Source organism: Calypte anna, chromosome 13 (assembly GCF_003957555.1).
Source record: "Calypte anna isolate BGI_N300 chromosome 13, bCalAnn1_v1.p, whole genome shotgun sequence".
NCBI lineage: Eukaryota > Metazoa > Chordata > Aves > Apodiformes > Trochilidae > Calypte > Calypte anna.
Window position 1 is genome coordinate 17,652,128 of NC_044259.1, and position 13,332 is coordinate 17,665,459.

The window sequence follows — 13,332 nt, forward strand, 5'->3', positions numbered from 1 at the left end:
CAGCTGCCTTCCCGCGGCACAAGGGATCGGCCGAGCACCCGCGGCGCGTGATGCTGCTTTGCGCCAGAAGACCGCGCCGTGCACGGGCGCAAAGGCGCCTGTCGTTTCCCTCCGCCTCTGCGGGCGGTGGCGAGCACCGTGCCGTAGCCGGGCAGGGGCGGCCGCGGGGCTCCAGGCCCGGCCCGGCCCGGCCCGAACGGATCAAGGCCGGCGAAGCACGAAGCCGGAGGTGCCCCGGCCCGTCCCGGCCCAGCCCAGCGGGGTTCGGGTCAGCGGCTGCTCCCGCCGCCACCCACAGAGCGCCGCGCACTGCGGGGAAACCCTCGCTGCGGCGGCCGCGCACGCGCACTGTGGCCGCACTGCGTCGCCGGTGCTGCCTGGTCCGGAGCCAGGGGAGCCCCGCGCCGGCAGCGGGGCCGCCCGGGTGGGGCGGAGCGGAGCGGCGGCCGCGTCGAGCGCCTATTTATAGTGCGGGAGGCTCCCCTGGTCCCCGGGGCGCTCTCCTGCGGCTCCGCGCTGTGCTTGCTGCCTCGGGCGGGGGAGTCGGGGCCTCCGTGCGCAGCCGTCCGTCCAGCGCAGAGCCGGTGCTGGGAGCAGCCCGCTTCTGCGGGGAGAACGGGCAGTAAGGCGCTGCGGCTCAAAGGGACAGCCCTAGAGGAGCGAGGATAAAGTCCCCGGAGCTGTTGCTTTTCCCAGCGCCGAAATCAGTGGCGAGTGCGGCCGTGCGGTACGGGGGGTCTGTTGCAGCAGTGCCCAATCAGCCGCTGCGCGAGGGAAGCGCACCGAGCCCCATATGCCTCGCTCTGGCGTTGCGGCCAGAGCTCTTCGGCTCTCGGCGTGAGAGGGCGGAGCAGGGCAGGCCTCCGGAATCCCAGAGATTCCCCTTTTCCGCCAATCCCCCACACCCCGTTGCGGGGCGCGCTGCCAGCGCCCAGAAAACTCCTCCGCAACGAGGGCTGCCGAGCGCGCGGCCCCGCCGCAGGGACGGCGAGCCCGCTAGGGTGGGGGGCGAGCGGGGCCTCTGCCCGACAGACTGTGGCGGCGTTGGAGCCCGCCGGGCGCTCCCTCGCGCCCGGGCAGCAGCCTCGTGCACCCGTGGCCCGCCGCCTCCGCGCGCTCCCGCGGTCTGGGGGCGGGCGCGCGGCCCAGCTGCAACCTCGCTCTCGCGCCCGAGCTCCCTGCTCCCCCTCTCAGCCCGGGGCCGGAATCGCCATATAAGGTGCGGGAAGTCTCCGCCGGAACCGAGACTTATAAGGTCGTTTCCTAATATGGAAAGTGCGGCGGGGGCTTCCGGCGGGCTGGCTGGGGCGGGAGGGGCCGGGGACCCCGAGGCCGGCGGCCCTTCGCCAGTGCGGCGGAGGTGCAGCCTATGGCGGGGGTCAGGCCCGCAGCGGGCGCGGGGCTCCCAGTCCGGTGCGGGAGGGGCCCCCACGGCCCGGCTTCCCCCGGTGCCAGGCGCTGACGCCAGGCGGGGTTCTCCAGCCCGCATCCATATTAGGGCTTCCTGCTTTCCATATATGGCCATGTACGTCAGGGCCGGGGCGGGTTGCGGCCGGTGAGACCCGATATATAGAGGCTGCTCCGGGGCGGGCGTGGAGCTAAGCGCTTCCAGCGGGCAGAGGCGGGGGGAGCCCCGGGCGGGCGGGCGGGCGGGGGAGCCGAGCACTTTCAGCGGGCAGCGCCGGGGCGACCGCGGCGCAGGGCACGCAGCAGGCGACGGCCGCCTCGCCGCAGCCGGCCCGTCCGCCGGGCCCGCGGCAGAGGTGTCACCATCCGTCAGAGCCCAAGCGCGGCGCCCTCATGGCCGCGGCCAAGGCAGAGATGCAGCTCCTGCCCCAGCTGCAGATCTCCGACCCTTTCGGCGCCTTCCCGCACTCGCCTCCCGCCGTGGACACTCACTATCCCAAGCTGGAGGAAATGATGCTGCTCAGCGGCGGGGGTCCGCAGTTCCTCGCCCCTCCCGGGGTGTCTGAGACCACGGGCTTCGGCTCCGCCGGGGAGCCCGGGGAGCAGCACTTCGAGCACCTGGCGGCAGGTAAGCGCGCTGGCCTCGCCCGGGTGGAGAGTCCCGGTGCGCCGGGGGAATCAGCGGCGCCTGCGGAGTCTCCGCGCTGCAGCGGCGACCCAGTCCCGGCGGCTGCGCGGGGGGATTCTCTTGTGTGCGTCAGCGGCTCCGGGCTAGCTACTGCTGGAGACCTGCCAGCAGCGCTGCAATATGGTACTTTCAATTATTAATTAACCAGAAGCAAGTATCTGGGGCTGCGCTGTGCAGGGATGGCTCGCGAAGCATTGGCAGCAGCTGCGGTGGCTGTTGGAAGTAATCGCTCTTCCTCTCTTTCCAGACACTTTTCCTGAGATCGCTCTGAACAACGAGAAAACCCTACCAGAAACCAGCTATCCCAACCAAACAGCGCGACTGCCACCAATAACCTACACCGGGCGCTTTTCCCTGGAGCCAGCCCCCAACAGTAGCAACACCTTATGGCCAGAGCCCCTCTTCAGCCTTGTCAGTGGGCTGGTGGGCATGGCTAATGCACCTTCCACTTCTACACCTTCTTCATCATCAGCATCCTCCTCCTCGCAGAGCCCCCCTCTGAGCTGTTCTGTCCAAGCCAGCGAGAACAGTCCAATTTATTCAGCTGCACCAACTTTTCCCAATTCCAGCTCTGATATTTTCCCTGACCCACAGACCCAGTCCTTTCCCAACCCCTCTGGAGGCCCCATCCAGTATCCACCTCCAGCATACCCAACTGCTAAAACCAACTTTCAGGTGCCGATGATCCCGGATTACCTGTTCCCTCAACAACAGGGTGAGCTCAGTCTTGTTCCAGCTGATCAGAAGCCCTTCTCAGCCCTTGAGACCAGAGCACAGCAGCCTTCCCTCACACCGCTGTCCACTATTAAGGCATTTGCTACTCAAACTGGCTCCCAAGAGTTGAAGACTCTCAACACTAGCTATCAGTCCCAGCTGATCAAGCCCAGCAGGATGAGGAAATACCCAAACCGTCCCAGCAAGACCCCTCCTCATGAGCGCCCTTATGCCTGCCCAGTAGAGTCCTGTGACCGGAGGTTTTCGCGGTCTGACGAGCTAACGCGGCACATCCGCATCCATACGGGACAGAAACCTTTCCAGTGCCGCATTTGCATGCGGAACTTTAGCAGGAGTGACCACTTGACTACGCACATCCGCACACACACAGGAGAGAAGCCATTTGCCTGTGACATTTGTGGCAGAAAGTTTGCCAGAAGTGACGAGAGGAAGAGACACACTAAAATCCACCTTAGGCAGAAGGACAAGAAAGTGGAAAAGGCAGCTCCGGTCTCAACTGCTTCCCAAATTCCTGCCTACTCATCCTCTGTGTCTACACCCTACCCTTCCTCCATTGCCACCACTTACCCCTCACCAGTGCGTACAGTGTACTCCTCTCCTGCTCCCTCTTCTTATCCCTCCCCTGCACACACCACATTCCCATCTCCTTCTATAGCAACCACTTACTCCTCTGGCACTGCCACTTTCCAGACCCCAGTGGCCACCTCCTTCTCATCTCCAGGGGTCACCAACAATTTCAGCTCACAGGTGACATCGGCACTTTCAGACATGACATCAGCCTTTTCTCCAAGAACAATTGAGATTTGCTGAGATGACCTTCTGGAACAGGAGAATTCACCTTTTCCATTGGTACTATCATCAGACCTGGAGTTTCCTACTACTCCCCCAATACTACACGTTGCAAGGCTATTTAACTTTTCTTTAAACTTCAGCTGCCTGAAACAACTGCTGGTCAGGTTTTCCACCTCTGCTGAATGACTTAGTTTGCATGGATTGTGGATATAAGTTCAGTATAATTTTCCCCGCAAACAATAGTCATTTATTAGGAAGAAAGGACTTTAAGTATATAGCTGATGTAAATTGTAACTGTGTCATGGTTTTGCTTTCCTTTAGATACTATTGATGTGAAAAATCTTTGCATATCCATGTTGTATTATTTGGAGTTTGCAGGGACATATTCTGTAAATGTTAATTCTGTTTTGGTGACAATGCTGTAATGAGATTCAACCTTCTTTGGGAACAGCACTTACTATATTTGAGCATGTTAGAGTGACGCTTTGTAAATATCACCTGATGAGATTCATGTGGCAGAAGTTTTGTTTTTAAAGTTACAAGTCTTGGTGCCTTTTTGTGAAGCCTTGCTGATGTCATGCATTTGTGTGAATGGATGCTTTGCATCTTGCCTTAAAGTGAAAGGGATGTTACTCAAAGAATGTAAAGGATAGCAGGGAATGAGTGGGGAGGGGAGCACAAGAAAGCCCTGGGGGACAGAATGTAAGCAAAAAAACACCCCACACCTCTTAAAGTCTATTTTTGTTACAAAAATGTAAATTTATATATATATATATATATTCAGGAGTTGGAATGTTGTAGTTACCTACTGAGTAGGCAGCAAGTTTTGTATGTTATGAACATGCAGTTCATTTTTTGTGGTTTATTTTTACTTTGTAATTGTGTTTGTTAAAATGAAAGTGACTGTTTGGCTTCTAAATACATTGAATGCGCTTTCCTGCCAATGGGATATTTGGTGTACAATACCCTTCAGAAAAAAAAATAAAAATAATAAAAAAAATCGTGTGGACCTCCACATTTTCCTTTAAGTTGCTACAGGGGAAGACTGCTACAGCAGCCCTGACTCCTGGAGTGGCTGGGAAGTAACAAGTGCTGCTTGTCTCCTGGAGAAATACCCACTTAGAGGAAGGAGGGGAGACCAATCACTCCTAAGTCCAGGTGCTTGCAAAGGTATGAATGGAACACACATGTCCTTGCATTAGGTATGTCACCTGCTATTTTGAAGTAGCCATGATTTCTGTTTTCTGGCTTCCCTAAAAGCATGTGAGCTAATTTTAGGAAGAAAAACAATTGTCCTGTTGCTGAAAATTGTGTTTAAAAATTAGAATGTTAACTATTTGTTCACAGGTAGTCAGAAATCTTAATGGATGGCAAAACAATAGAACAGTTTCTCAGCTGGAAGTGCAATGACCTCAGTCCAAATGGCTGGTTGGTGGAGGGCAGCCCTGCTTAGCTGATAGCCATCGTAAATTTCTCCTTGACACAACATAGGGCACGTAAGTGGGTGGGCCTGGCAGCCTTTAGTACAGGATAGAATTGCATAGTTCAGTGGGAAGGGACCTATGACCTGCAATGGTCATCTAGTCTAATTGCCTGACCACTTCAGGGCTGACCAAAGGTTAAAGCATGCCATTAAGGGCATTGTCCAAAATGCCTTTTAAACACTAACAGGCATGGGGTACTGACCACATGTCCAGAAAGTCTGTTTTATTTGACCACTCTCAGACAAGAAATTTTTCTATTGTCCAGTCTGAATACCCCCTGATAGAGCTTTGAACCATTCCCATGTTTCCTGTGCTGTCACTGGATACCAGGGAGATCAGCATTCCCTACTCTCCAGTGCAAAGGAGATGATGGGGTCTGCAATGCTTCTCTAGCTCAAAGAAACACTGCTCCTACTTGCCCTACACTTTCTCCACTTCATGATGGTAGATCCTTTCAGCTTGTGGAGGCCTTCAGAAATCCAACCTAACCTGCTCCCCTTGCTTCCCTGTCACATCCTTAGCTCTTCTCTTGAGGGTGCTGCAGTCTCCCTTTCAATAGAATAATTTCATGGCCCCACAGCCGTGGGCATTGGTCACAGACCACAGGCAGCAGTGCCTAACTGTAGGGACGTTCTGAGGCACTGAACCAGCTATGTAGGGTCCTATGGTAACCCTTACTCAAGAATCAGTGTAGCTGAGTGGCACAAGTCATCAGTGTTCCGAGGGAAGGGCTTGGTACTGGTGCACTACTGTAGTTTGCCTGTACTGGCCTGAGAACTGGCAAATGACACGTCTCATCCAGCGGGGGTAACTCGTCTGAACTGCATTTTATTGCAAGAAGCTCCTCAGTATCACAGAGCTGCTGGTTTGGAAAACAAAACAAACAAACAAACCCCAACACAATACAAACAAAAGCCAAACCAAATTGCAAAAACTGTTGATATATGCCACACGGCCTTTTTCATGCAGATAATCTTGGTTGTAACTTCTTACAAAGTGCTCACAATTTAAGTTTTGGCATTCGGTCTGAATTTCAGCAACTTGTGCTTTGCATTTGCTGCCCCTGTTTATAACGTAAATGAAAGAAAATGAACGTGGCCTTTTGCTCCTACTCTTTCCATGGCCTTCATCCCATAAAACAGAAGCAGACTTCGGGGTTGAGAAAGCATCTACTGTACATCTGCGAGATCCTTCCGTGTGCTGTTGGCCTGAAGAAGACCAAGGGATTTCTGATTCTTAAGGTTCGCTTCCGCTGTAATCGGGAGAAAAGTCTGTCTCAAGGATGCTGTTCCCAGGGAAACAGCAAGTGTTATCATCGGCCAGGGAAACCTCTCGCCTTCAGAACAGGTAGAGTCCCAAACCGCGCACAGAGGGCTTGGGGGGGTGCTGGAGGGAGGGGGAGGGGTGGCGGGAGGAGAAGGAGGTGAGGACGTCTCTCTTTTCTAGTCAGTGGCAGAAAATCCATTTGCCTGAATTAAACCCCAGCTGTCTGCGATTTAAACCCCGGCTTCAGATCCGACCACTGCCGTGCGTCACAGCTGGCGGCGGCGGTGGCGGCGGCTCCGGGGGGCACGGTGGGGCCGAGAGGCACCGGGCCAACTCCGGGAGCGCGCCGGCAGGCGGGGTAGCCACAGCCGAGCGGAAGCGGCGCTCCCGCTGCCGGAACCGCGCCGACCATATTTGGCGTTTCCTCCGCGCCTTTTTTGGCACTTCCGCGACCCAAAAAAGGCGTTTCCTGCTCACGGATTCCCGGGGCTGCGCTGTGGAGCTGGCAGGCGCCCGCCGCAGAGCTGAGCTCCTCCCTCCCATCCATCCCCTCACCGGGGACGGGCACTGACCGCAGGCGGCTGTGGGCCGGGGAAGCCTCTGCTCCGCCCCGGGCCTTTCGGACTCCCAGCCCCCAGGCTGGGTCGCTGTGAGGCCCCGGCGCTCCCCTGGCTTCGGGGCAGGGCGGCCTCCAGCCACTGCTCGCTGCTGTTACGTTGTCTTTTTCAAGGACTGAGCCACTGTCTCCGCGCCTCTGGAATAGGTAGGACGCAGCTGAACCTGGGGAGCACTGACGAGGTCGGTGACCTTGTCAACCCAGGATCGTCCTCTGTAGAGCCTTTCCATAACCAGCTCTCCACGTGTAGGAGTGTGGGCCCACCGGGGTGGCTGGTTTGTGCTTTAATTATCACTAGAAAAACGGATTATTCAGTTTTCCTACCATTTAGAAATAAGAAGTTCAAAATTAGCTCAGGCATACTTGAAGAGCCCAGTATCCCTGATAATATGCTGTGAAGCCTTTTGGTTTGGGTTCTGTTGTGTACTGGAGAATCTATAAAATTCGTGAAATGCAACTATTAAAGCTGTTCTGTTGCAACTGTGAAGTGCCCTTACCAAGTAGGTCATGGGCCTTGGCTGACTGAAGACTTGAGACTTGCGGAGAATAGAGAGCTGCAGACAGAGACTTAGGAGTGAAGAGATAATTAATCATGGTCCTTTCTTTCCTCTGAGGCTTTTGCTGATACATATCTGAACCATGGGGACTGATCTTGTGTGTCTGAAGATCTCAAGAACCCCCAAGAAAAATAGCTTTGCAGACTCCAGATTGGTAGCTGAGAAGTGAAAGTGATTTGAACTGCAATAGATAGGTGCCTTGTTATGTCTACTACCCTTTTGGTGATTGTGACCTGTGGCTGATAGATTTAATCAGCTAGAGTGTGCATCTTTGCACATTTAATCTGTCTTTGCCCAAGTGATTTATTAAGCTATATAAAGTTTTAGCATTCACAGTCTCTGATGAAAAATCAATTTTAGCATGTCCAGGTGCTACGTAGAGAGAGCTGTGTGTGTTTAAACTTGCTATTTCATAACTTCATTTGATGCTTCTTAGGACTTCTCTTGTAGAAGATGGTGAATAATAACACTTCCACTATAGTTACAGAACTCTTTCATTCCTTTCCCAGATGTCCTGGTTTGGGCATCTGTCACTCGGTTTAACTGGGGGGCCAGCGTTAAACCGTGACACCAGATTGCTCTCTTTCTGGTTTGTTTTGTGCAGCAGGTGATCTGTATCTCATATCCTTTTATCATAGGGTCGTAGAATAGCTAGGGCTGTAAGGCAGCTTACAGATCACCTAGTTCCAACCCTCCTGCCGTGGATAGGGACCCCTCCCACTACATCAGGTTGCTCAAAGCCTCATCCAACCTGGTTTTGGAACACTCCCTTGGAGGGGGCAGCCACAACTTTCCTCGGCAACCTGTTATAGTGCATCACCACCGTCATAGTAAAGAATTTTCTCCTAATATGTAATCTAAATCTCCCTTCTTCAAGTTTTAAACCGATGCCCCTTGTCCTCTCACTACACACCTGTGCAAAAAGTCCAACCCCAGATTTCTTGTAGGCCCCCTTCAGGTATTGGAACATTGCTATAAGGTCACCTTGGATCCTCCTCTAGGCTAACTGTATGTAACTTTCATCATGTTGCTGTCTCATTTATGAGAGACCTGCACAATACACTACTACACTACTACTGTTGTAGTAGCTATCTGGATTTTGTTGCTCTTGCAAGGTTTTTGAACTGTTGTGTTCTTTTGAATGCTTTCTGTGCTTTACTTAGTTGTGTGCATCACCCCAAACCATGTGCTTTTTAACACTTGTTGGCTTTTCTGTGATTCTTAGGTTAAACTCTCTTGTGCCTCCATTTAAAAAAAAATATAATTTTTTTTTTATTTGGAATGTCAGCGTATTGATTGCAGGTGGCTTACAAGGAAGGGCATGCCTCCTGTATAGGGTCCTTCTATTTTTAAAGATTCCTCTAGATCCTAGTGATTCTGAATCCCTCTTCCTGGCACCGATTTTTCTAGCCATGCATGGTCACTCTGCATTTCTGGGCCTCTGTTTGGTAGTCGGAGCATAAACCTCCCTGCTCCCCTTCCCCCTCCCCCCCTCACCTCTCCCCCCCCCTCGGCGACACAAACATCTACCAAACGAAAACTGTCAGGGAGGCCTTAGTCCAAATGCAATATTGAAGACTTAGAGCTTGCTTGACAGGTTTGGTTATTTCTTTTTAAAGCGACTAAGCTTTCTTTCCAGAAACTCTTCCCTTTTTTCCCCACCTGTTTATATCTATACAAATAAAGACTAATGCAGCTTCCCTACCATTTCTGAGAAGTCTGCCCAAACTCCTTCTGAGTTTCTATTTCCTGCACTTGGCTGACAAGTCAGAATCTTAGGCAGTCATATTGCTGATAATCACATTGTGTCGCTGTGGCCTACCTCTGCCTTCTCAGGTGGCATCCTCAGCCCAGAATTGTTCCCTGTCATCAGACTTACCACAGATTTACCACTTACCACTTTCTTACCACAGGACTTTTTTCCTCTTTCACAGTATGGATGTTGCCATCCTAAGTTCATGTCATCAAAGGAACAGTCACCCAGAGTTTATTGGCCTAAAGATCCATGGGGATCCTGCACTGCCTGTGTCTTGTGCCTGGTAATTTGACAGCTGTTGGTGCAATGCATTTGGAATCCATTCAGTCTCTGTGATGTGATGGAAATGATAATGGGAGTTGTAATAACCATTTCTTTTACCTTTACATGGGTATTTGCAGTGAAGTCATTTAAATGATCAAGCAAGCTATGATAGCTGTGGTTTGCCAGTACAGCTAAGGTTTTGCCCGTAATCATCAAAGAAGGTAGGTGGGTTTATGAAATCTACATAAAAATAACTAAAAAATATTTTTTTAAAACAGAAATTGGCACCAGAAGAAAAAAAAAAACCTGGCTCTACCCAGAATGACTACAGTAAGCTAGATGTTCAAACCTGAATGCCTCCTCCAATTAGGTAGCTATGTATTTTGCCATTTTGCTATTATGTTTCTTGGTCTACCGAAGGATGATTGTTTGCTTAAACAGAATCTGACAGGATGTAAATGCATATAGGTTTCACTAGAAATACCAGACCACACAACATTCTTGCAAGTTGGGCTTTACAAGCTCTTCTGTCTGAAGGAGACAAATGCTCAGAAGCGCTGAACATGCTTCCCTTGTCTGAAGCAAGAACACTTGACAAAAAAAAAAAAAAAAAAAAAAAAAAGTCTTCCAAGTTTTTTTTTAAGCCTGCTTTTTATGACTTTACTAGTAGGGTCTGTTATGATGGTAAGAGATGATTAAGGAAAGTCACAGCTGCCTGACTGCAGTGACTGGCAGCACTAGTCACACACCTCCAACCAGATTCTGCCCCATTGACTACAACTCTCTGACTCCTTCCTTTCAACCAGTTCCTGATCCACCTCACTACCTGATCACCAAACCCGTAATTGATCAACTTATCTACAAGGATGCTGTGAGAGACGGTGTCAAATGCTTTACTGAAATCAAGATAAACCACATCTACTGCTCTTCCATCATCTATCCACCTAGTAATTTCCTCATAGAAGGCTATGAGGTTAGTCAAACATGATTTACCCTTGATAAAACCATGCTGACTGCTCTTGATGACTCCCATGTCCTTGATATGCCTGGAGATAGTGACAAGAACAAGTTGTTCCATCACCTTTCCAGGGATGGAGGTGAGGCTGACCGGTCTATAGTTACCCGGGTCCTCCTTCTTGCCCTTTTTGTAGACTGGAGTGACATTTGCTATCCTCCAGTCCTCAGGCACCTCTCCTGTTACCCATGACTTACTGAAGATGATGGAGAGTGGCCTAGCAATGACCTCCGCCAGCTCCCTCGGCACCCTTGGATGCATTCCATCTGGACCCATGGACTTATGGATGTCCAGATTACTCAGCTGATCCCTAACCCAATCCTCATCTACTATGTCTAACTCCTCATCTATCTCGACTACTTCTGGGGCTAAATGAATCTGGGGCTCATGCGGAAACCCCGCAGGAGTAAAGACAGAGGCAAAGAAGGCATTCAGCACCTCTGCCTTCTTTATATCCTCTGTCACCAGGGCTCCCAGCTCATTCCTTAGTGGGCCAATATTGCCTCTAGTGTTAGTTTTGTTAGCTATGTATTTGAAAAAGCCCTTTCTATTATCCTTAACCTGACTTGCAAGGTTAAGTTCCAAGGAGGCCTTAGCTTTCCTAATTGCCTCCCTACATCCTCTGACAACAGTCCTATATTCCTCCCAAGTGACCAGCCCCCCCTTCCATGATCTGTAGATTTTCCTTTTCCACTTAAGTTTTCCCAGCAGTTCCTTTTTTAACCATGCTGGTCTCCTAGCTCCCTTACTAGATTTCCTAACCATAGGGACGCTCTGATCCTGTGCTTGCAAATAGTGGTCCTTGAATATTGACCAGCTATCTTGAGCCCCTTTATCTTCTAACACCCTGTCCCATGGGATTTCTCTTAACAGTTGATTGAGAAGGCCAAAGTTTGCCCTGTGGAAGTCCAGGGTTCTGATCCTACTGGGTACTCTGTTCCTTCCACACAGGATCCTGAACTCTATCATCTCATGATCACTGCAGCCAAGGCTGCCATTGACCACCACTGCTTCAACAAGGCCCTCCTTATTGGTTAGTACAAGATCCAACAGTGCTCCTCTTCTAGTCGGTTTGTCCACCATTTGCATTAAGAAGTTATCATCAATGCACTGGAGGAACCTCCTAGACTGTGAAAGGCTGGCTGTGTGAGTCAACCAGCAGATATCAGGGTAGTTAAAATCTCCCATGAGGACTAGGGACTGAAGTTGTGAGGCTGCTTTCAGCTGCCTGTAGAAGGCCTCATCAACCTCCTCGCCTTGATCAGGAGGTCTGTAGTAGACCCCCACAACTGTATCACCCACACCAGCCTGCCCCTTAATTCTTACCCACAAACTTTCAACTTGCCCCTCATCAGCCCCTGCACAAAACTCAACACATTCTAGTTGCTCTCTCACATAAAGAGCAACTCCACCACCTCGCTTCCCCGCCCTATCTTTCCGAAAAAGCACATAGCCATCCATGGCCACATTCCAGTCATGTGACCTATCCCACCATGTCTCTGTTATCGCTACCAGATCATAACCCTTAGCCCGTACACTGACCTCTAACTCCTGGGTCTCTTTAGTTTGGAGAAAAGGAGACTGAGGGGTGACCTCATCAATGTTTTCAAATATGTAAGGGGTGAGTGTCAGGGAGATGGAGTTAGGCTCTTCTCAGTAGTGACCAGTGATAGGACAAGGGGTAATGGGTGTAAATTGGAGCATAGGAGGTTCAAGTTGAATATTCGAAAAAATTTTTTTACTATAAGGGTGACAGAGCCCTGGAACAGGCTGCCCAGGGGGGTCGTGGAGTCTCCTTCACTGGAGACATTCAAAACCCGTCTGGACACGTTCCTATGTGATATACTCTAGGTGGCCCTGCTCTGGCAGGGGGGGTTGGACTAGATGATCTTTCGAGGTCCCTTCCAACCCCTAGGATTCTGTGATTCTGTGATGATGGTATAACTTGTGATGGCTTTTAGGGGCAGGCATAGCTAAGAGGTAATAAATGAAATAACTATGCTCAAAGTACTTCTCTTAAGGCTTTAGAGATTGGTAATTTCTCAGCTTTGGGGAGAGCAGCTTGTGTCATATCTGTGTAACCAAGCTGTTTCATTTTCTCAGAGGTAGCACTAATAGCTTTAGATATTAGTGTCCATATGCTGCTGCCTTATGTTTAGAAACAAAAATAACTTGGGTGTTCTTACTAGGAAGTGCCTATGTTAATAATGCTTAAGTGACCTTGTAACTGTAGAACTAGTTTTGAGTATGAAAACATGTCAAATTATGCAGTCTGTGTTCCTTTGTTTTTCTTTCAAAATCTGACACTTTGTTGGGTTTGGGGTTTGTTTGGGGTTTTTTGTTTGTTTTGTGTTTCCTACCCCCCAACTGGTATGTGCCTTTCTCATTCCTCCTTCCTAATTCCTCCCTGAACTTGCAAGGACTAGAAAGCTGTTTCATTTTCTAGTTCAGGGTGGCTGGAGACAAATGGTGGAATGTATATGTTTGGAGCGAAACATAAATAGCATGGCTTACATCTAGAAGTTTATAACTTCTGTTTTTTGACACTGCCTTTCCTGGTTCATTCCTGCTGTCAGCTGGCAACATCCAGAAAAGCCAAGGATGCTCTGAGGCACTGTGTGAACTCCACGCTTCTAGATTCTTGTTTTAAGTAGTACTAGCCAAGCTGCTTCAAATATCTGGGAGAGTTACAAAGAACACTATATAACCTTCACTGCACATTGGAATGCCCATGTATCTTCAATGGGGCCTT

At 50.6% G+C, this 13,332-nt stretch overlaps 1 protein-coding gene across 1 annotated transcript; it reads left to right on the top strand.

Annotated features, from left to right (window-relative positions):
* The first annotated feature begins 1,602 nt into the window (after positions 1–1,602).
* Positions 1,603–4,609, top strand: EGR1 (early growth response 1). The gene is made up of 2 exons (XM_030459186.1): positions 1,603–2,035; positions 2,343–4,609. Exons 1-2 carry the CDS (start codon positions 1,801–1,803, stop codon positions 3,638–3,640), a joined length of 1,533 nt encoding a protein of 510 aa, XP_030315046.1. The 5' UTR covers positions 1,603–1,800; the 3' UTR covers positions 3,641–4,609.
* Positions 4,610–13,332: the final 8,723 nt, after the last annotated feature.